We start from the raw sequence: 25,865 nt of genomic DNA, 5'->3' as shown, positions 1-25,865 counted from the left end.
GTTTCAATAGTTTCCTGTCCATAATCAGACCATAATGAAATCATTTTTAATATTATTTTAAAAACTGACAATTTAATACATCACAGGATATTACTAGCATACGTTATTGAAATAAAAAGGATTTGAGGATAGGTATGTTAAAGAGATCAAAAATTTCCTATAAATAAATATGAATGGTGAAGTATCTGACATTAAGGTTTACTTAAATGGAAGAGTTACAAGCTGGTACTTTAGTAAAACAAGAGACTGAGACACAGAATCAAACACACTACAGGCCAAAATAAACACACTTAAGTTAAATCTAAAACCAAATGGCATTATCAGTCAGCCTGAACGTAAAAAAACTTAAATACAAATATGTTGAAATTCTAAATCATAAAGTTTCTATAAACATAAGCCTGCATAAACTCACTCTTAGATAAAAGAACATGAATAAACTAAATTATATCAAATAAATTATAACACATATAAATAAAGAAAAAAGAAGAACAGATATTAAAGTTATTCTTGAGGGCTTTAAAATATTTTAATATAAATAATAATTATAATAACATAGATGATGATATAGTTGAAACTATTCTAAGGGAAAATATAAATAATAAAATAACAAGTGAACAAATAAAAAATTATACACCACTAACTTTAACAGAAATACAAGATCAAATAAAAAAGTTAAAAAATAATTAGGCACCAGGCTTAAATGGTCTTATACCAGAACTGTATAAAATGCTATGAGGTGATACAGTTAAAATATTAGATAAGGTCTATAGAGAAATAAGAACAACTGCTGAAGTCTCCCAATCATGGAAATATTCCCTTATATCACCCATTTTTAAAAAAAAGATAAGGATCCTACAAAGAGTTTATCATACAGGCCCATTACATTTTTAAATATGGACTATAAAATGTTTGTGTTCATTTTAGCTAACAGAATTAATCTGCTTATACCTAAACTAGTTAACAATGATCAAACTGGATTTATTTTAAATATACAAGTAGAGGATAATATAATAAGACTACATATATTAATAGACTATGCAAATAAAAATAAAGAATAACTTTCTATCATTCATCTTGATTAAGATAAGGCCTTTGACTCAGTTAATTGGTTGTACCTATTTAAAACACTTAAAGTGTATAATTTTCCCACCTGATAATTGCATTAATTTCTAAGTTATACAATAACTCTTGTGCTTATGTTAAAATAGGTTATTTTCTTTCTAATTCCTTTAAATGACAAAAAGGCACAAGGCAAATCTGTCCATTTACTTTTTGCATTAGCTATACAACTCTTTGCTAACAGTATTAGATCCAATAAGAACATTATTTGTATAAAAATAAAAGAAGATTTTGAACTAAAAATTCAGCTCTTTTCTGATGCTATTTACTAACAATAGGAAATAGAGAAAATTCATTAGAACATGCCATTTGCTCTGAGCCAGTTTGAAGAAATCACAAACTTAAGATTTAATTATAATAAAATAAGTACATTATTAATTAATAAAAATTAAGAAATGCATACAAAAATATTCCAACTTCACTTGGAATAGCAATCAAATTAAATGCCTTAGTATAACCATTGTGTCTAATAGTAAAGAAATGATGCAAACAAACTTTCAACAGGTTATTGATAACATTGTATGTTTAGTCACAAATTGGAACACATTCTTCTTTACCATGGAAGAATGATTAATGTTTATTAACATGGTAATTCTCCTTAAAATTTTGTTTGTTTTGCAATCTTTAGTACTATCTCCATCAAAAAATTGATGAAGAAGATAAATAATATTTTACTTAAATTTTTTGGCATCCTAATAAACCAAGAGTTCCTTTGATTGACATAGGAAAGGTTGTGACAATGGTGGAATAGGATTCCCTGATATTGCACTATATGCAACTTCAACAATTATAAAAGTTACAGTGTTGTGGATAAATCTGTCTTATGATTCAAAATGGAAACAAATACAGCCATAAATATTATTAGTAAATGATAAATATATCACAACCAGTCATAAACACAGTCCCAAACAGTTTTTTCTGGTTATTAAAATATTTTTGCATAAATGGAATTACACCTTCTTCTCAGGTCTACTTCACCCTGTCGAAGGCCGACAATATCGAAGCTGATATTGTCGGCACCAAAATATCGAAAGTAAAAGTCATTGCGCGTGTAAACGAAATCTCCATAAGAGGAGATTTCCATTTTCTGCAATGTAGTGTGATCTTGGAGTTGGTATATTTAAGTAGCGGGGGGTGTGGGGGTGCAGGGGGGCATAGAGCAATTTGCGTTGTGTTTGGTTGTTTTTTTTTGTGTATGTTCGATATTCGGGGATTTCGACATTTTTGTGTCAATTATTATGCTGTTGACAGTTGGAGTTTTCAACAGCACAATATAAATGCCTTCTTCTCAAATTCCTGATTTAAATAACACCATTTCCTCTTTCTAAAAGTTCACATATTCTAACCATTGTAGACTTAATATTTTCAATGTTTCCAATTGCATATATAAATGACTGCTTAGAAACTCATATCTTCAAGAAAATGCTAGTATTAAAACAACAAAGTAATTTAATTTATTGGCATCAATTCTTAAATGTTACTGATATATTTACTGTTGAAAATTTAAGGTCCAAATACAATCAAGATTCTGAGAACTGGTTAATTTTAGAAATATTTAGATACTTTGTAAACACAGAGATACATAAGATATTTAACCTGGATAAGAAATTGCTCCCCAAATTATTGGAATTCTTAATAAATATCAGTAATAATTAAATGAAAAATAAATCATATTTCTCACAAATTTATACAATTTTAAGTTAGATTTCACATATTTAGAAAAATTCCTCTTGGCTCTATTCCTCAAAAATTAATAATGAAGACTTCTCTGAAGAATACAGGAACATAATATTAAACTCTACAGATAATACCACATCTTTATTATATTGGAACATTTTCCCTTGGAAATTGTTACACAGAGCTTTTGTCACTCCCAATAAAATTACATTTGTGTATAAATCAAATAGAATTAAATGCTGGAGATGTGATTCTGAAATAATAGCTGATTGGACACATATGGTACATGAATGTGAAGTCATCTCCCTTTTTGGAAGGAAAATAATAACTTCATTTAACCTCTGTGATCAGATAGATGTAATATTTCTAAATATTTAGTTTTATTTAAAGCTCTGTATTTTGAGATAATTTGAAAAACCTAAGTGTCTGTTCTTTGGTCTATTCTTGATAGAGCCAGAAAAGTAATTACTAAAAATTGGAAAGTAAAGTTACTCCCTCTAGTGTTGGTTTTATTAATATGACAAAAATTGTTTGCAGGAGTGAATTGCATGCTATAAAAATGAGAACTTCTAATGTTACATGTTCATATAGATTTTGGCTTACACTTAAAGACTTGCTTGAAAAATATTAATTATTTTTTATATGTATAACTTTGATGTATTGATCGGCAGTGGACATATGTAAATGGTTGTTTGTTTTATAACTGATTTTTTATCTTTTGTTTTTAAAAATAGAAAACAATATTTTAAAAAGTAAGTATAAAGGTAACCAGCTGTGTCCCATGGGGCTTAGTACTGTGACTCATCCTTTTCAGCATTTACTTTTCTGTTTTCTAGACTGCAAATGAGGACTTCTGGCTAATTAAGTTTGTAGATAACTGCAAATTAGAAGTTTGCTAATACCCCCATTGACAGTCAGAAAAAGAGTCTTGTAGACTCCTCTGCTTTGTCTGTAGTTTTCTTGGCTACATCTCTGCATAAGATGAATAAACAAAAACAAGCTATCCAATCCTTCAATGGAATCCAAATTCAGGTAGCAGTCATATGGAAGCCTCTGCTCTCACAAAAGTTTGGAACACTACAAACCAGGTTCTAGGAAGCTGACAAAGTCCTTGCAGTGCATTGAATCAACTGGAACCTATAGAGAAAAGTGCTTTGTAGCCTTCTACTCCTTTTTATGTCATCTTCTTGTTTTGGGGTAGTTCAGCACTGAATTGAACAAGCCTCCTGACATTTAAAGTCTGCAAGTCTGCTTCCCCTCAAATGCTTGTTAAACAAATTACAGTCAATGCCCCAGCAGAAGCTGACCAATCAAAGATGGCATTCCAATCCACTACTGGAATCCAAGCTCAAGTGACTATCAAATTGGAGCCACTGCTCTCACTAAAGGCTGGAACACTGCAAACCTAGTCCTAGAAAGTCAGTAAAGTCATTGTAGTGAAATAATTCAGTAGGAGACCAGATGGAAAAGAAATCTATAGTCTTCTCTTCCTTCTTCATAGTCTTCTTGACTTCAAAATAGTTTAGTACTCAAGATTATTAAACTGAGACTGGATCCTGTTATTTGATGTCTGTAGTAATTAGTCCACTTAAATGCCAGGCAGTCAAAATGTTGCCATTGCCTCTGCAAAAGCTGGCTAATTAAAACCACTCCAGTCCTTCTCTGGAATCCAAACACAGGGAGCTGTCATGTGAAATTATCTGCTCTCATTAAAGGCGGGAACACTGCAGACCCAGTCCTAGGAAGCCAATGAAGTCCTTGTGGTACATTTAATCTTTTGAAATCCATGAAAAAATGCTTTGTAGTGTATTCCTCCTTCTCTGTAGTTGTCCTGCCTTCAGAGTAGCCCAGCATTTAAAAATACTGAACTGAGAAATCCTTCTGATATTAAAAATATATAAGGTTACACCCTCAGAGAAGCTGGCCAATTAAAATGCAGCCAACACTCTCACAAAAGCTAACTAATCAAAAATAGACACTCCTGTCCTTCAGTAGAATCCAAGCTCAGGTAGCTGTCATGTAGAAGTTTCTGCTCTCACCAAAGGATGGAACCTGCAGAAGCAGTCCTAGGAAACCAATAATTTCCTTGTAGTGAGTTTAAACAGCAAGACTACAATGGAAAATTGTTTGTAGTCTTCTCCTCCACTTCCTCTGTAATCTTCCTGTCTTCAGAATAACCCAAAAGGCATACAACAAGGTTGCATACTCTTCCCATATATGCTTAATTTATAGACAAAACAAATCATCAGAGAAACAGGACTGTAGGAAGAAAACTGAGGTGTGAAAACTGGAAGAAGTGTCAACAATTGTTTTATACTGATGATGGAATGTTACTGGCTAAAAGGGAAGGTGATGTGAAATATCTGCTGTACATGATTATGAAGATTAAGATCCTAGGAAGAAGTAAAATTAGTACATTTGCTCTCGATTGAGGAAAAATACAGATGGTAGACAGCTTCAGCATGCACTGGCCAATAATATATAATGATAATAAACAAGCAATAAATCCAATCAAATAGTTGCTATTTTATCAGAAATGCCAAGAAATGTTTAGGTAACATATGGTCATCACAAACAGCATTGAATCTTTGAATGCAAATATTCCACTTGTCCAAGTTTTGGTATTTTCAGCCATCTGCATGACTCCATCATTTGGATGAAATGGTAAACTGAGGTCCCATCTACCTGTGTTGTTGGTTGCTCAGGTAGGTATAAAAGATTCCATTGCACTTATCTTACAGAATAGCGGAAGTCATCCAGTGCCATGACCAAATTTCCCATAGTCAGTATAAATACCACTTTGGACCTTCCCTGACAAAAGGCTGCTGGCCTTCTAGGACTAACCCAGGCAACAAAGTGTAAATAAATAAAATAAATAAAAAACATCATATGACTGTGAAAAGTAAGACATCTTTGAATTTTGTGCTGTCATAAAATATTGCACATTCCATGGACCTCGTGAAAAAAATAAAAAATCAGTACTGAAGGAGATAAAACCCAAGTAGAAGCCAAAATAACAAGCTCAACTTTTACATTTTAGATATATCACATACAGAGAAAGGACATTTGAAAAGACATCATGCTTGACAAGGTCAAATGCAACCTTGAAGGAGGAAGACCAGCAGTATAGTGGACGGACACAATAATTACACAAATGGATGACCCTCCTTTGGCAATTAGTCATCCTATGGAAGGCAGAACACATTCAAGACAGCCATTAATATGATCTCTGCAAGCTGATATCAGTTCAGTGTTAACATGATATACAGCTGCAAACACCTGGTCCTTAGGTGTCATTGAGTTGTCAACTACAACTCTCAGTCTTTACACACAAGATGCAAAATCTAACCGGATCACTATGAAAGATGAGGGGAGCACGGTGCTTGTGACAGATGTCTAGTCACATTCACTAGCAATCCATGTGCTTTAGATGTATTGAGTATGAGATGACTAATTTCAACCAAAATTGTATAGCCCTCAGTCTTTTGCAATAGTAAAATCATGCTCATTTTCATGATGAAAAAAGCGGTATAACTGAATATCTTCAGTTTAGCAATGATATTGAATACCTCTCCCTTCAATGACATCTGTTAAAGGAAATATGAATTGTGAATAATAAGACAGCAATGATCAAATTCTATGGGACACTTTAAGCAAGTGGGGATTTACCAGATCAATTAACTATAGCACCCCATAAATAAGGGGGGGGGCTACCAGATTAACTAACTATAGCACACATAAACAAGAGGGAATACCAGGTCAATTAAATACATCACCTTATAAATAATTATGGAGCTCACAGATCAATTAGCTACAGTACCTCATAAACCGGGGGGGGGGGGGGCTACCAGAAAAATTAACTACAACACTTCATAAACAACTCAGCACCTCATAAACAACCAGGGAGCTACCAGATCAATTAACTACAATACTCTACAAACAAGTGGATAGCTACCAGATTAATTAATTCCAGATGCAATTAATTTTGATTGACCTGACAAGTAAGGGGCAAAACATTGTAGACGTGTAATCACATACGTGTGGAAATGGCTGCTATATGTTTTAATGACTTCCAATATAATAAAGTATCTGTTATCTTTACTTTTCACCAGTTTTAGTGAAAGCATAATTTTCATATCCCATTGCTTGAATTTCTCTGATTCATGTATTTGGCTTTTCGCATAAAAAAATTGTAAATATTAAATAAATATTAAATAAATATTATAGCAAAACAATCAAATGATACTCCTATAAATTATTTCTGTGTGCCTGTGGAATTGTGCCTGGGAAACTCGTCTCCTCCTGCATCCAAGGCATACTTGTAGGTGAACTGGTTGGTGTGTGTTTGTATTAATGGGCTCCGCAATGGACTGTCTCTCTAAGCTTAGCAACAAACAAAAGAAAAAAAAAACTTGCAAAATATAAAAAAACAACAAAGCCAGTGAGTCCAAAGTTTTAATAAAAAACAAAATTTCACTCCTCTAGCACCTCGAACATACAGCCTTTGATAGAGTATAAAAATACATACCCATAATGCATGCATTTATATCAATCAATATTAATTAATACAATTAAACAATTACAACAACCATTTCCAGTTTAATTCCTTATTAAGCCCTTTTGGAGACAGACTACCACATTTTAAAAGGTAAACTGACTCTTTATGAAGCAGTTTACTTTTTAAAGACGTATCTGGAATAATCTTTACCCTTTCTAAAATAGTACCTTTTAAGTCACCACTATCACTCTGATGACAAGTATCAAAATGCAATGCTAAAGGGCTTTCTAATTTCTTGTTTTTAATATCTCAAAGATGTTCTTGAAACCTAACTCTGAAGCTTAGTTTTGTTTTTGCCCACATAAAATAAATTGCATTCACATTTTAATACATAAATAACTCCTTCTGTATCACAGCTAAAACACCACATGGATAAAACACTCTATTATTAATCAAATGAAAAGATGGTACAGCAGATTTACATATTGAACAATGTCCACAAGGTTTAAACCTAAACTTTAAAGTTTGTACTCCCAATGGCTGTACCGGGGGTACAAACTGTGCATAACCAATCATATCTTTAATAGTGCTGCCTATCTCTCTAAGCTTGTTTGGATAGGCCACAGCTAGAATGGGGTCCAGGTACCTTACTTTAGTTAAGATGAGAAAGTAAATATAAGAAAATTAATCAGTGAATGAAAAGAATAAAAAATAATTTATTTATTTAAATTAATCAATTAATTAATCAATTAATTAATTTGGTCTTTGTAAAATAAATGCATTAAAAGAAATGCTTCTATTATCAAAGATGACACATAGTTACATAAGACAAAAATAAAAGAAACAAATGGTAGAAAGTATTACAGCATAACAGTCAACTTCTTTACTCAAAATTCAGTGACAAAGCCAAAAATAATGAGAGGATAAGGTCACAAAATCAGAGCCAATTTTTTAAAAATTACTCTTAATTCACTAAAAAGTCGAAAGAATGAAATATATTTCCTCAACATTCATTTTATGGGCAATAAAAACTATGAAACTGTCTGGCACTGTTGACTAACTTCAATCCTCAATGATTTAACAGAAAAAATTACAAGGAACTTGGAAAACTGTGAGGTGCAGTCAGTATTACAGGGCTTTGTGTGTGTGTGTGTGTGTGTGTGTGTGTGTGTGTGTGTGTGTGTGTGTGTGTGTGTGTGTGTGTGCGTGTGTGATGTATGCACACACACACACACACACTATATATACACATATGTATGCACACACACACACACACACACACACACAGATATATATATATATATATATATATATATATATATATATATATATATATATATATATAGATGGTAGTGGAATTTGCGAAAAAGATGGACATAGCTGTGGTGAATACGTATTTTAAAAAGAGGGAGGAGCATAGGGTGACATACAAGGGTGGAGAAAGATGCACACAGGTGGATTATATCTTATGTAGAAGGGCCAGTCTGAAGGAGATTGGAGACTGTAAAGTGGTGGCAGGGGAAAGTGTAGTTAGGCAGCATAAGATGGTGGTTTGTAGGATGACATTGGTGATCAGGAAGAAGAGGATGAGTGTGAGGGCAGCACCAAGGATCAAATGGCAGAAATTGAAAAAGGGTAATTGTGAGGTGGAGTTCAGGGAAGAGTTAAGACAGGCACTGGGTGGCAGTGAAGAGTTACCGAACAGCTGGGTAACTACAGCAGAGCTAGTAAGAGAGATGGCTAGAAAGATGCTTGGTGTGACATCTGGAAAGAGGAAGGAGGACAAGGAGACCTGGTGGTGGAATGAAGAAGTACAGGAAAGTATACAGAGAAAGAGATTGGTGAAGAAGAAGTGGGATTGTCAGAGAGATGAAGAAAGTAGACAAGAGTATAAGGATATGAGGTGCATGGCAAAGAGAGAGGTGGCGAAGGCTAAGGATATGGCATATGAAGAGTTGTATGAAAGGTTGGACACTAAGGAGTGTGAAAAGGACCTGAACCGACTGGCTAGACAGAGAGACCGAGCTAGTAAAGATGTGCAGCAGGTAAGGGTGATAAAGGATAATGAGGAAAACATACTCACATGAGCAGAGTGTGTTGAGCAGATGGAAAGAGTACTTTGAGGGGCTGATGAATGAAAGACGGTTGGATGATGTGCGGATACTGAATCATGAAGTGCAGTGGATTAGCAAGGAGGAAGTAAGGATAGCTATGAAGAGGATGAAGAATGGAAAGGCTGTTGGTCCAGATGACATACCTGTGGAAGCATGGAGGTGTTTAGGTGAAATGGCAGTGGAGTTTTTAACTAGATTGTTTAATGAAATCTTGGAAAGTGAGAGGATGCCTGAGGAATGGAGAAAAAGTGTTTTGGTACCGATTTTTAAGAATAAGGGTGATGTGCAGAGCTTTAGCAACTACAGAGGGATTAAATTGATCAATCACAGCATGAAGTTATGGGAAAGAGTAGTGGAAGCTAGGTTAAGAAGGGAGGTGATGATTAGTGATTAGCAGTATGGTTTCATGCCAGGAAAGAGGACTACAGATGCGATGTTTGCTCTGAGAGTGTTGATGGAGAAGTGCAGAGAAGGTCAGAAGGAGTTGCATTGTGTCTTTGTGGACTTAGAGGAAGCATATGACAGGGTGCCTAGAGAGGAGTTGTGGTATTGTATGAGGAAGTCGGGAGTGACAGAGAAGTATGTAAGAGTGGTACAGGATATGTACGAGGGTAGTGTAACAGCAGTGAGGTCTGGGGTGGGAGTGACAGATGCGTTTAAGGTGGAGGTGGGATTGCATCAAGGGTCAGCTCTGAGCCCTTTCTTATTTGCAATGGTGATGGACAGGCTGACAGACGAGATCAGACAGGAGTCCCCTTGGACTATGATGTTTGCAGATGACATTGTGATCTGTAGTGAGAGTAGAGAACAGGTGGAGAAGACCCTGGAGAGGGGGAGATATGCTCTAGAGAGACGAGGAATGAAGGTCAGCAGGACTAAGACAGAATATATGTGAGTGAATGAGAGGGAGGCTAGAAGAATGGTGAAGATGCAGGGAGTAGAGGTGGCGAAGGCGGATGAGTTTAAATACTTGGGATCAACAGTTCAGAGTAATGGTGAGTGTGTAAGAGAGGTGAAGAAGAGAGTACAGGCAGGATGGAGTGGGTGGAGAAGAGTGTCAGGAGTGATTAGTGACAGACAAGTACCAGTAAGAGTGAAAGGGAAGGCCTACAAGAGGGTAGTGAGACCAGCTATGTTATATGGGTTGGAGACAGTGGCATTCACAAAAAGGCAGGAGTCAGAGCTTGACATGGCAGAGTTACTGGGTGTGATGAGGATGGACAGGAATAGGAATAAGTATATTAGAGGTCAGTCCAGTTTGGAAAGGTTTGAGACAAAAACCAGAGAGATTGCGTTGGTTTGGACATGTGCTGAGGAGGGATGCTGGGTATATTGGGAAAAGGATGCTAAGGATGGAGCTGCCAGGTAAGAGGAAAAGAGGAAGGCCTAAGATAAGGGTTATGGATGTGGTGAGAGAGGACATGCAGGTGGTTGGTGTGACAGAGCATGATGCAGAGGACAGGAAGAAATGGAAACAGTTGATCCGCTGTGGCGACCCCTAACGGGAGCAGCCGAAAGAAGAAGAAGAAGATATATATACACACACACACACACACACACACACACACACACACACACACACACACACACACACACACACATTTAAGCATCTAGTTACATAAATCAGTATTTTTCACTACGGTACAGCTGTTCAACAATTAATTTGAACTATTACTTGCAAAATGAACATACTGGCAGCATACCAGGAAGAGAGAGAATAAGCATGCCTCCAGAGGTTACGTTACACTGTTTACAAATCTGAAAGCAAATGCCAGATTTCGCATGGGTGACTCCCAAGTACTATTGTATTGATGAGCATTAAATAATGCATTAGTGATGTGCATTGACTATTAATGTCCTTTTTAGTAGATACAAGTTGCATCTTTCATTATTTCATCATTTATGGTAGTATTTCAAAATCCCAGTTTCTGATACTTTGCATGCCAACTAGAACTTACCATGTTTTTGAGACAAATATGGCAAATATTAACATAGTTGCTAATTTTACAGTAATGATAACACATCACAAGCAGATTGAGATGGTTATCATATCTCATAATAGTAGTTTAAAGGGTATTAAATTAGCTTCTAGCTTCCTTGGAGAGATAGTCCCATTAAAGGATATTAAAGTATGCCTTTTTCACCTTTCTAATAAAATAAATTACACTTTTGCACCATCAACATAACAGGTTTGCCAATTTTGTTTGTCAAAAATAATTGCATATTACATCTAAATACTACACTTGTAAGCTTGCTGATTATCAGTGCTGGACTACGATTTCAGGAGGTGATATCACATGCTGTTCACCAAAACTGTTTAGTACAGAAAATAATCCAAACTATAGCATAATTAAATAATGTCAAAGAAGCATCACTGAAACTTTTGTTATGGTCAGTTCTGAAGGTGTTCTTGTTCCCTTATGTAAGGCAATCTGTTCCTGACATTCTGTAATCAATGTACAAATTGCTCATCAGAGAAGTACTTCTGCCACACTTCAGCACTTCGTCAACAACTGACAACATAGTGCTTCTGGTGAAAATAAGGTCAGTCCTATTAACACAGCCTGCTCAAAATGTAACTGCAAGCAATAGATCCAAGGAAGCTAAGAGTGTCTGAATCTCAGTGCTATGTCAAATCTGACAATATTAGAGAAAGAGATAAAACAGTAGACCTGGCTGTAACAGTTTAAGACACCATCTTGCTCACAGACTATAACAGAATTGCACTAAGTAAATATTCTATAATAAAGTGTTCTGCAAAATGGAATGTTTTCAGCAACTGGCAGTAAGCCAAGATATTTGTTGGTAACAGACAGCCTTCTCTTAGCTATTTATAGCTCAAGCGCAGTATGCAGGCTCAATTTTTTTACTACAAAGCAGAACTCAGTCTTTTCTTGTGAGTGATCACATGACCATAAACCAGATTTCATGCCGTCTTGAACACAAAAAGAAACAGAAATAACACTTGACAGCAGCAACTGACCCCCTACGTAAATGTGAAAGAATAACAGGAGATCAAAGAGTCCATTCACAAGGCCAGGTAACAAAGTTGCTCAAAAAATTAATATTTTACTTAACAGAAAGGAAAATATTGCATTAACCCATCTTTTACTGAGAAGCCAAAAACACTGTGCAGCTTGAATTACCTGAACACCTTCTTTAATAATTAAATCATAAAAAGATAAAAAGGAATCCTGTGCATAGACCACCAACAGTATTTACATTTAAATGCTTCATTTGGGGCAGGTGATCAACATAGCGTCAGAAACTCAGTTGTTAGGCTACACTAACTGTTTCAGTTCATCTCCAAAGTCCACATCATCTGATGTTAATATACAGATTGTATGTTACCATTCAATACATAATTATAAAATTTGCAGTATTTAAAACTGCAATTTAAGATAAATTATTTTTAAAACTACAGTTTAAGATAAACACATGAGCAATCAATACTTTATTTCACCTTTATAGATTATATAAATACTTTGTAATCCATATACCCCACATAATCCCAGGGTATCAAAACTTGTCAGATATATTTGTGAAGCATGTCGAGGCTTAAAAGGCCCCTGGGGTTTTTAGCCTAGTAATCACACATGAACCTATAAGGTAGAAGAACACTGCCATTCTATTTTGAAAAGAAAAATCTAGAAACATTAAGACGTTGGACCCAAATATTTTCAGAAAACATAGCAGTGCCACCAAAAAATATAAACAAATTATCAGAAAACAAATTTTTGCATGCACATAGACCACAAAAGAGGATAGATAAAACTTGTGTCATGAATCAAAAAACATAATGGCCTGATAAGTACTTTGTGAAATTAAACTACAGTCGATTTTATGCCTACATAAGAAATGCAGAATTATGTGGACGCTGCATTATTTAAGCTATTTTGTAAGCATCAAAAGTTGATATACTGCACTTGCTTTATTTAAAGACCTTAAAACATCAGATACTGGAATTCAGAGGATTGTTATGTGTCGTGCAATGCTGTTGGTGAACTAATAGTGCATTTTATTAATGTCATTTCAACAAAGGTATTATTTTTGAACTGTTCCTTGAAAAACTGCATCATGAAATACAAATCAACACACCACTAGCCCTTTTCTGTGATTTTGTCTGATTCTTGGATGCACGCAGTCAACCTGATAGTATGGCTTGAGAAGGAAACTTGTCCTTCTCCTGGAGTGCATGCTACTGGAATTTTGCATTGCTGACAAGCATTCAGGAGATCAGTGGTGCTGCCTGGTAGCTAGTGATTCATGTATACCAGGCTACTCCTCCTTACAGCTGTGCTATGCAAGATGAGTTTCTTGGTTTTCTGGTGTAGTATAAAAAATGCACAGCAGTATGGCAAGATGATGCTATGGAAATCATCTGCATAATAACAAACAGTTAAGAATCCTATCCTGGGTTAGCGCCAAGTAATGCTATACATAACTTAACACTGTGACTGTCATGAGTCACTGGGAGTATTCTGCCAGACCACAGTTCTCCATGGGATAGAAGTCAGTGAGTGTTCACTTGCTCAAGCTGCACTAAGCAGTACAATTCTTTGCATATCTTTTCTGTTTCATACAGCCATATGTTACAGAAATAAATGTTCTCTGCATCACTACTCATAACTGTTGCCTCTGAAAGGAGATGCTATACAGGTTTGATTAGCCAAAGTAAGAAATTATCTTTCCAATCCTTAAATCAGGTTTTTGCATTCCTTGTGAAAATGAGGTTAATAAGACTGTGTATGGCACACTGTGCAGCATGGTGACCTATGGGTAGGAAGCAGTGACAGAAAACAGATGATGCCAGGTAGTTGTGTGATGTTTATAGTGTACGGCAGATACACATATATGTTACTACAATCACTAATATGTTGTCGCACACACTTAACACATCATGTGTAGTCTTCCCAAGTATCACTAGCAATAGGCATACAATGCAAGTCACAGGAGCATAGGAGGTTGAAGATAAGGACCTCTTTGACCCATTGGCTTTAAGAACAAGTAGCAGATCCAACTTAACTGAGAGATTCCTGCTATTTTTTCATTTGTAATACAAACTGCTTTATTTCTGTCATAGGAATTCTTGACTTCTCTACTTTCATGTCTCCATCTCCTTAGGAAGGCTATATAATCATCTACCGCCCTTATTGTAACAAAAAAAGGCATTTTGTCTATCCAAATTCTGTTCATGCCCTGTGGTTTTCATTTTGCACCACTTGGACTCAATTTGATTGAGGATTTTATGTTTAAACAAGCAAAGCAGAGTCTTCAAAGAAACTGCTACAATGAAATCTGAGCACAATATGTGACGATTAACTTTAGAGTTGAAATATACCCACAAAAAGTTAGTAAGCTGCATTTTTAAGCCATTTTCTGGTTTACTAAGTTTTCAATCAAAGATTGCTTTTGTTATTTTTATCACCAAATCTAGCAATATCCACTTGCTTAAAAAATATGCAACCAGATCATAACAAGAGTGGAGAATGTCCAGTCAGACTTTACACTCTTCCTATAGCTTCATTTATACCATTCAAGAGGATTAGTTCAATTGAATACTAACCTCTAAACAAGCAAAAAGTATTGTTTTTTGCAATGATTGCAATATTTTATGTATGGCTAAGGTGAGTTGACAGTTTGACATATTTCATGCTCTGACTTCCATTCTTGAGAGGGTGAATCATATTTGCCATCTTCCATTCTTCAGGAAGGAGATCTCCTCATGTTATTTTTTGAAAATTATATTTAGGGTATTACTAGCTGACCCATCATTTCTCTAAGAATTCTGGATTGAATCCTACCCAATAACCTTATCTTATCAATGTTTATCTTTGAAGTTCAATCATAACCATTTTCTCTTTGATGAGACTAAAACCAGACTTTTTTGTCAATTCCAAGTAGTCGATACAAAAAAATCCCTTCTTCTCCTCTTGATGTATACTGGATAAATATTCATTTAGAATTGATTTTATAGCATGTTCTTCTGACATTCTTCCATCCATTTTAATAAAGTTCCTCTCTCTCTCTCTCCATTGTCTGGCTTTGCAGAGCACCTTTACATTGCCCACCAATGACAGACTGACATGGACATCCTTCAGGACAGGAATGTGATTCAGAAATAGAACCAGAAATATGTGCTGCTAAACAACAAAGGTGACATAGTGAATGGGCTTGGTACAGCATACTGCCAAAGTCTATGGCACACTGTGTGCCTCTAATGGAACAACAGCAAGAATCAGTTCTTAGGAAATATTCAAAGGCAAAATACTGAGTGGCAGCTTGTGCATCCAGAGTGAAATTGAAATGTACAAAAGAATCTGCTTGACAGTGAAGTCAGTATGCACTGTTTGTGTAGTCTGGTACGTTGTGGCATCATGATCACAGGTGAAGAGCAGACAGTAGGAAGGAAGACATTGGTGGTCAGCTTTAGAAAGTGAGTAATTGAAAAATGTCATTATGTCCTGCCCTGCTTATTTTGTTTATCTCCATGTTCCACGGCTAACATCCATTATGCACCAAAAGTTTTACTATCACTACTACATTTTGAAATGTAGTGTGGAACAACGGCAGTAGCAGTAGTAGAAGATGCCTGCATGTGCATGGCATGCGTGATCGCCACATTGGTATAGACAACTGTTTCTGTGCACAATGATGCCGAGCAATACTAACAGCTACTACAACAAGTGTCTGGGCCAGTACACTGGGATGAGTAACACCATTTCTGAAATATGTTGATGATGTTAGGGTTGTTCAATGTACATGAATATTGGATTTGTAGTACTTGTAAGACAAAAATATAACTACAAAGTAATATGCAGGCAAACTGAGAGCTGCAGCTTTTGTGTTTTCAAGACAAATAAAATATACATCCACAAAGTGATGCACTGGCAGCTCACCTGAATTTATTCTTAGCTGAGACACACATAAAGAAGCATGCTTCATGACCAGTTACATTTTATATTTTACTCTGAATTCTGTCAACATACTAAAGAAACAGCATCAAAATTACATTTTCTATTCAGGAGGCATATCAAGATATTTGACTACTTAGGTAGATTCATGAAACACTTTATAGCAGGTGACACAGGTGTACAATTTATCTTAATATAATTTTCATTATTCCTATATTTCATTAAGGTCATTACACCAGGCAGGTTTTACTAAAATCATGAGTTGTCAGGGTAGTAAACTAGCATTTTAATTTGATTAACACAAATTGAAAATTTAATTCTCTAGACCTCAGTAAGATCACACACAGCAATTGCTTACGTACTTCCCACAGTTTCACATGCTGTATCCATATTTCCAAATCTGCATTCAACCCATCTTGCACTTGAGCAATACTATAATAAAATAGCTAAGTTCACTATCAGTATAAACAACAGAATGCACAAGTATATCATCATAAAACAACTTAATCAGTTTGAGTACCCAAACTACCTCAACCTCTGTCAACTCAAAATACATAAAATTTTAAACATCCCAGACAGATAACGAATTTTCTTCAGTGGTATACTCCACTATAAAATTTCAAACCTCTGATAAATCCTTGACCTATATCATTCCCTCCCATAACTTTTACAGTGATTCCGTTTATTCAAGCTACATTGCTAAAGTCTGAAACTTCTTTCCCATCTTCATCAGACAGATCAGCAAACCCAACCTCTTCAAGTTCTCACTAAAATCATTTTTCAAGAAAAACAGTGTCTGCCACTGCACCTCTCTCCCCCCAGATAAGTTTTTAATTCTGACAGCCTGTACTCCATCTAAATTATCTTTTTCTCTGTGTATTAACATAGGACCTTGTTTTGTGGATGTAATTACTATACCCTTAGTTAACAACCTCTAATTTCATCTCATTGTACTACACTACTGTACATCTTAATTCACCTCACTTAGCCGCAACTCAATATTTCCTCTTTTACAAATTTCATTCCTTAAGAAACAGAAAAGAAGAAAAAAGTCTTTGTTTCTAGAATATTATATGAACTACTGTAATGTGATAAATTCTTCAGAATTCTTCTAGAATGTGAAATGATCTACTGTAGTTTGCATTAAGTATACATCATATGTGCAGATATATATTTGATATAATTACTATTATATCATCTGCTTTCATGCAGTATTTTGCTATGTTTCTTACTTAATGTAATTGATGTTTACCTTTCCAACAACATTATATAATGTTTTATTTTGTTTATGCATCTTATGTGTTTAACTACAGGTTGTGTATTTGGGTCTTTGCGTGGATTTGTTCAACTGTATACTGACTGTTACCTTTTTTGGTGTTTTTCTCCCCCAGGTCTCTGTTGAAAAGGAAGACAAATGTAGTAAAAAGTAAATAAATAGGAGCCATCAGCAGCAGCCTGAACTCTAGAAAGATTACATGGTGTGTGTGTGTGTGTGTGTGTGTGTGTGTGTGTGTGTGTGTGTGTGTGTGTGTGTGTGTGTGTGTGTGTGTTTATTTGATCAACATCTTATGAATGAAAGGTTTACTGAATAAAGTGCTGTTGATCTGTTTCTATTTTCGCAGTTTTGATAGTATTACTGTATCATCTGAACCAAAGTTTTAATTTTGAAAACATTCACTATGGACAGCACAGTATACCATATTAGACAGTGACTTGCTGACCAGTTTGTTGATGCCCTGTGGACAGGAGTCTGTTCATGGCTGAAGGTTGACTTTATATGGGCTGCAAAAAAGTGCAATGCAATAATCTTACAATGGCAGTATAGTGTAACAATTATACTGTCATGCTATGGGCAGAAGACTGGGTTAAGTCAGCAAGATATGTACTGTGGGCAGCATTCTGCAATAATGCAGACAAAAGGCATTAATGCACTAACAATCAGCCAAATTTTACAGTACAATGACTAGGCGTACATCCTCCTAATTTTTGACAATTGTGGTTTCTTTTGATTACTTAGCACACTATGATAAACTCTATGTGTTGGGTGTGTTTTGGTACTACATTTCTTCCAGAATGTTTTATGTGCCATTTGCTGTCCTACTCTTTACACAAAACTGCATTTTTATTTTGATTTTCTGAGTCTAATACTCTAGTTTCACATTTCTGTTATATGTCGGTTATTTATACTTTGAATCCCACTTATACTTCATAAGAATTTTCATTTCTGTGTCAAAGTGAGAATTTTTGTTTCATTGAAAATGGCTCTTGTATGGCTTCTTTTTGTTATGCACATTCCAAAAACTCTGTGTATACAATACTACTGTCTGCCAAAGGTCTAGACAAATGCTTTTGTAAAATAATTTTACAGTCAGCATTACTACATTATGGCATGTAATCTGTTCTGTACAGATAGTTATATATGACGCCCAAGAGATGCACACATAATGAATAAAACAGCAACTGAGAAGTACAAACAAGTTATGATATTGTTGTACACAGTGTTGTTCAATTACTGTTGTGTTGCTCTTACACTCCTGATTTAGAACCACTAAACATTATTCAGTTAATCTAGAAAGAAGTCACATATATTGATTTGTTTCAGGCATTTCTAGATCACTCTGTTGCTTGGCAAGACTGTGGATAGTGACATGATAAATCATTATTACCTGTTCCAAGATATTCTGAAGTCTCTCCACTTCACAGTCTATAACAAATTTCTTTTCTTGTCTGCGATCCAGATCTTCTAAAAGACGTCTGTAGCTAGCATCATTGAAATTCTCCACACATATGGCACTCACTTGCCAGCCATTTTGTCCTGCTTTTTCCATAACTGCTTGAAGTATGGAGTATCCTGATAAAAGGAAATGCAATGCATTTTAGTGGAGATTTCCAGACTCATTTAATTTACTTTACATTATGCAGGAAAACACAATTTTTGAAATACCTAAAGGGTAGTCAACAAAACACAAAGATGAGCCCACGGCTTTGTTGTTGTTTACCTAAAGGGTAGTCTTTTATAAGCATTTTATAGCAGATTAATATAAATACACTCTCCAAGGACAAAAGAATATGAGGACAAAAAGTGAAAATCAAAACTGTACGTTATGAATATAATACACTTTCATTATTTAACATTATAAATTAATAAACTATTTTTATGAAACTGTTAGCAATTTTAAGCACATTATTCTTGCTGGCATTTGCAAAGGTCCACAAATGAAACTGCCTCTTTACTCCTTTGAATAATAGCCAGAGTGGAGAATGGTTCTGCATGCCCATTTATTATCATAGTCTGTGATCCAAATCAGTTTAGCATGTCAGTAATAGTGCTGGTATATGATGAGATAAATGTACTTTCTGTTTAAAACAGAAGGATACCTCATCTTACAGAGAATTTCAAAACTGAAAAGGTTACGAGACATTGGCAAAGAGAGATCTGATATTTTTTCCTGTTTCTTTGTTTATTAACTGGCTATAATCAGCTAGTTTGAAGACTCTTCTCAAGTATAGTATTGGCCATAGGCAGAAGGTCATTAGTTATTAATTCTTCACATGCAATGCATGTATAATTCATGTACAGTACATATGAGAAGAGACAACATGATGAGTAAGACAATTTTGTAGTGCGTGCGTGCAGGCTCGTGTGTGTGCGTGTGCTCATGCGCATGAGTGGGTGTCCGTGTGCATATGAAAACAGACATAAATATGATGAGGTAAGTCAATTTTGCAGTGTGTGTCTGTGTATGTGTGGGCGTGTGTGTGTACATATGAAAAAAGACAATGTTATGAGGTAAGGCAATTTTTATAGTGTGTGTGTGTGTGTGTGTGTGTGTGTGTGTGTGTGTGTGTGTGTGTGTGTGTGTGTGTCTGTACTTAAAATAGTCAAAAATATGCTGTTGGTACATTTTGGGAATGATGAAAAAAATAAAAGATAGTTATTAACATGTATCAAAGCACAAATTATAATTAGAGGAGTTCAGGATTATCTGTGTTTCTTATGAATCTTAGGCTGGAGTCACATCACCTTATTTTGTGCCAAAAAACAAAGAGATTCAGTGTATAAATTTAAAAGCACACACCTAGAAATTTATATAATAGTGTTCCACATACTAAAATCTGAAACCACTGATTCGTGAATCCATTAATCCAGAATTGTACACCTTAGAGGGTACATTCCAGCAATGGATGAATGATTAATTGATATGGTAGACAGTTGATCTTTACCCCAACTCACCTGTACTCAGATTTAGAGGTATTCACTTAAGCACATGTATACTAACATATACACTTTCTCACAATAATTGGAACCAACTTATCTATCACTAACATATCAGTACAAACTATCTTCAAACAATGCATGGGTTATATTCTACTATTTCATGATTAGCAGCTTAGGGCAGAGGCATTTTGTGACAATAATGTAGAAATTCCCCTGCAAAAGTTGTGTGTTCCTTTCCCATCCAGAAAGATTAGGGGGGAGTCCTGCATGTACTATTAAGATGTCAGGGGGAAGTGATGATTTCAATAGATGGCTATAACAGAAGTATTTAAAAATACCTCAATACATGGAAGGAAGGAAGTGTTATGAATCTGAAACTAAATTGCTAAAGGACTGGGAGCAGAGCTTGTTTGGACTTGACATTTCATAAATACTCCTCTGTCAGTGTCCCATATGTTCATTATGAAAGTTGTGCTCCTGAACATGGCACACTCATAGAAGCATAAAAAGTTTCTAAGGATGATCCTATTTTCTAATCAAATAGATCCACTGGACACAATATCCCTTTTCTGAGGCAACCTGAAGACAATGGTTGGTTAAGTGACTTTCTCAAGGTCACACAGGAGGCAAATGAAGACTGAGGGAATGAAAGTCTGTACAACAGAGTTTAAAGTTCACAACCTTAACACCTGCACCAACTGCCAGTTTGTTGATATGGATTAATGAACATCATTCTTTTCCACAAAGTTTGCTAAACTTAATGTTATTCACTGTTTTAATACCGAACCCAGTACCGCTTGCAAAACAAATATATTGCATTTAAGTCCTTTACTGTTGGAGGACATGACTCAGATGCTCATGAAGTTTTATCAGAAGTGAAGTGAGAGTTCCCCATATTACTAGCAACAAACACAGACACACCACTGAAATGAGAAGGCATCCTACCCAGGAGTAAGCTGCTGACTGTGTCTGTGTAGAGAAGTAACATTTTGAGTTATGTCTTGTAATTATGAAGCAATCCTATGTATCTCTTAAAATGTGTATGTGTGTCTTAAAACTGAAGCTCAGTACACAGCTTATATAGAATTACTTTGTAATTCCTGCCTGCATATTGCATAAGGAATATAGTCGCAGCCTGCCTAGCTTGCATCAGTTAGAAATCCTGTACTTTCAAGCAGAACTGCATGTTTGTGCTGTGCGTACTAGTTCACAGAAGAATGTGTATTGCAAGCAATGTGAATGAAACAAGGTTTTCTGGGAAATTTACTGTACTTAATTGACAAATGCTAGGAAGTTTGTAATTTTGAGGATCATGTGTGATGGATGTTATGTGCCAATCCAAAGTATCTTTACATGGCTTAAGAAATTTTGCAATACAATTTTGAAAGTGTGTTAATTAAGTTTGTAACACTCTGAAAACTGTACCATATGAAAAATATAGATCCTTGGCCTTTGCAAGTATCAGTTGTGTAGAATTTCTGAATCCCTGTACTATATCATTTCACAGATATTTCTGTTTAAAAATCTTATCCTCATAGCTCTTCAGTACCTTTATCTATCTTATAGACTATCTGTCTGTGCATCGACTTATCTATTAACAGAAGTGACAAATACTGTATAGATGGCATTAAAGAAACAATCATCTTAAAGCTGCTTAGTATTGTATTAAGAACTTTTTTTCTGTATGACATGAATTTCCAAAGCTTGAACTTTCTTCTAACATTTATAAATCTCACTCTCCCTAACCTTTCTAACTATGGTCTCATTACTACTTTCCTTACTTATTTATTTTTTATTTATTTTACATTTGTTGACCGGGTTAGTCCAACTGGATAATATCCATTTTCAGCAGAGACCCGGGGAGAAAAGCTCCACATTAAACATAAATTTACATACATATAAAATTGGAAATACAATAACATTTTCAATCAAGGTCAAGCAGAGAACACCTCCATAAAAACATAGGTATACATACAGAATAATCACAAGAGAAGATATGTGAGAATCGATACAGTTGAAATATTTAGTGATATAGAGGTAACGATTATAACCTAAGAAGTAACTACATTCCACAGTAATACCCTAGGCCTTTTTGGGGCAGGCAGACCAAGAGGAGTCTGAATCCTTTGAAAGAGCAGAGATGAAGGATTTGGTGGAACTGAGCAGCTCCAATTGTGAATAGCTTGCACTAAGAGAAGAGAGAAGCCCTTAGTCAGGAGACTGTAGGCGTGGGGACTTTTAGGATTAGTCTGGATTAGCACATGGGCATAGCCAATGTGACTTAAAAAACTCTTTAAGATTGTTTTTGAATTGGCTAAGCGAGGTAATAAGTCTTAGGTTATTAGGAAGGGCATTCCAGATCTTTCCTATGGAATTGGCATAAAGAGCATCGCCACCAGAGTTATTAGATCTAGTAGTTTGTACCAGAACGCTATTTGCAGATCGCAGGCAGGTAAGATTAGAGTAGGGAGTCAGAATTTTACTCAGTGAGGGGGTTTTGTCTGGTGTCTTAATTATTTTAAATGCTTCAGTGAGTTGGTGAAGTTTGAGAAGATTGGGGAGTTCTAACCAGTCAAGTTTCCTTAGGTTAAGTCAGTGGTGAGTGCGATAAGATTCACCTGTTACAAATTTAGCAATGTGATTATAGGCAACAGAGAGTTTGTTAACCTCACTTTTATTGAGGAATGAAAGTATAGGAGAGGCATATAATAGGGCGAAGAGGAGATGCGTACGAGCAATGATTAGTTTGGTGTTCCTCTTAACTGTTCTACTTCTGGCTGCTCTAATTCTTCTTTGACTCCTATACCTTTTCTCATTTTATTGCTACAACTCTCCATACCTCTATCACCTTACACCTTCTTTCTGAACCTTTTCAAATTCTGTATTTCTTATCTCTACCCTTTTTCTTCTTGGTATTCATAATCTGGTCTCTTGGAAAGTTTTATAGCTATTTTAGCAAACTCTATACATTGTCAATTAGCAGCATTATTGTTTGCAAGGAAGTGCTTTCAACGCTACATTCTCTTTTTATTGTTGTGTGTTTTGTATTAATTATTTATTGTTTATTCTTTTGTAAAAAATACTATCTACTATTGTGGAGCTTTTCTCCTGGGGCCTCCACTGAAAAAAGGGTTGTAGCTCAGTAGGACCTTGCCAGTTAAATGCCAAATAAATAAATAAATAAATAATCACCTGAGCTCCAAACCCAGTGAATGGAAGCATATTAATCTAAAAAGATCGAAGGTACTGCCTATGAGCCTATGCACTGGCAAACATGACTAACATAAAAAAGAATACGATAGTAACATAAATTGTGGTTTTGTAAGTTCAAGTAATATAAAATTATGGTCAGGGACAAGAAACTTCAGGGTGATAATGGTCAAAGAGTTAGTTGCCAAACACATGCAGAATAACCACTGAGCATTCATACTTTTCCAGAGAGCCTATCTCTAGGGGGGTGCAAGTTAGGGAATTACCATTTTAAGTATGGCAGTCTGCCAACACACTAAAAGGTTTTGTAATCTTAATCCGTCTTGGCTATTGTGCCTTGTTTGATATTGGACAATAAGTCTAGGTCAGTGATGGCAAACCTATGACACGTGTCATAGGTGACACACCACAATGTTTTGGGTGACATAATAGCGTTCACCAACACACACATTACCAAAGAAACTGAATGAATAAAAATACAAGAAATATGTGACCCTGCACTTATCTATTAAAACTCAGCAAAAAAAGTAATTTTTTTGTTGTTTGTCTTCCGGCTTTTCCCGATTAGGGGTCGCCACAGCGGAACTCCAGTCCGCTAATGATTGCCAGTTGTTTTTTTTTATGGTGTCGAGTTGCCAGCCCAACACCCAACCTTCAAAGAAGGCATGCCCATTCAACGCACGTCTTTCGAATGCCCACTCGACCGCGGGGAGGACATGCAGATTCCACACAGATGGCACTCCCAACCCAAGACGAGAATCGAACGGGAGAACCTCATTAATTGATGTTAATCAAATCAAATGCAATATGTTCCATATTTTTTTCAGCCCAATTCAAAGTTACTATTAAAAGTAGGGTCATGTTATGGTGCACTATTTTAAGCCCAATTATCAGTGTGCATATCATTTTCTTTATTGTAAGTCACTGATTTTTTTCTTTTACTTTTATAATACATAGCAGCACATATGATTGGACTGTATTTTTTTAAATAAATGAATATGTAAAGAATTGTTTCTCTTTTGTTTGGGAGGGTGGAGGAGTGACATGCCAGCAGACTCAAGATAGATACTTTCTGAATTTTTGACACGCCAAAGCCAAAAGGTTCGCCATCACTGGTCTAGGCATTATAGGGTGCAATAAAGGCTTATGTAACAGCTTGTGCCATTGTTAGTACATCAAATTTGGTGTTTTAAGCTATACTCTGTATCTTACATTATTTTTAGTGACAATGTCAGCTTTATAATTATGTCTTTTTTGAAGTTTAATATACGTGGTATCCATTTTTGAATAGGGTCTGTTAGATTTTGTGTATTTATTAGAACACTGGCATTAATAAATTCTTCAGCTATGTGAATACCTAGATAGTAAAAAATCTGGGTTCTAGTTTAATTTTAGTTTTCCTTTAACTCAAAGATATGCCTAACAGAAGCAATCATAGACTGATGCAGAACTTTGCAAGATTTATCAAATCTGCCCATGTCCCTGACTTAGTCAATAGACTGCAGAGATCCTCAAAATTCTATAGTCTAATGCTTTAAAAACTCTATTGTGTTTATCCCACTCATTTATAAAACTCTCCTGATTATTTCTGTCCATTGGCAGTAGAAAAGATTGCAGCAATAAGCTATTGACAAGCTGCTTCCTATAGTCCAGTGTTTGATTCCTTTAGCTAACATTTGTCTACTGTAATTGTAGTCAGGGCAAGTCACTTAACCAGTCAGTATGCTGGGACAATTAGTAAACTGGGCTAGACTCCTCAATGGTCTCATTGACTGCATGCCTAGTAACTATCTATGACTTTACTCAGAAGGATGACCAATAAGTCCATTTGCCAGCAGAGGAGAAAACAAAACAAAACCAAACAAAAAATTCAAATATACCAGCATCACCATCTGCATTTGCATTCATATTCTAATATCATCCAGCTTACTCCTGGCTAGGATGCTTTCTAGTTTTCAGAGGTATTGATCTGTTGCAAGTAAAATGAAGCACTCTCACTTCACTTCCGATATATGAAACGTATGCCACCCATTGGGGTCTACTGACTCAGTCTTAGCTGTTTGACACAAAAAAATGTAACTTAAAAAGTTTGGATTCACATATTGAAGCACAGC

General features: G+C 35.5%; 1 protein-coding gene across 8 annotated transcripts in view; it reads right to left on the bottom strand.

Annotated features, from left to right (window-relative positions):
* Positions 1-25,865, bottom strand: part of GRIA4 (glutamate ionotropic receptor AMPA type subunit 4) — a 2,450,678-nt gene that overhangs the window by 1,176,577 nt on the left and 1,248,236 nt on the right. For all 8 annotated transcript variants that reach the window (XM_044072595.1, XM_044072594.1, XM_044072591.1 and 5 more), the window contains exon 4: positions 18,989-19,173. In XM_044072595.1, coding sequence (XP_043928530.1) covers positions 18,989-19,173 — 185 coding nt within the window. The remainder of the gene's footprint in view (positions 1-18,988; positions 19,174-25,865) is intronic.

This window comes from Protopterus annectens, chromosome 5.part0, assembly GCF_019279795.1.
Source record: "Protopterus annectens isolate FY-2018-M chromosome 5.part0, PAN1.0, whole genome shotgun sequence".
NCBI lineage: Eukaryota > Metazoa > Chordata > Ceratodontiformes > Protopteridae > Protopterus > Protopterus annectens.
Note: the sequence above shows the minus strand (reverse complement) of the source record. Positions and strands in the feature narration are given on the sequence as shown.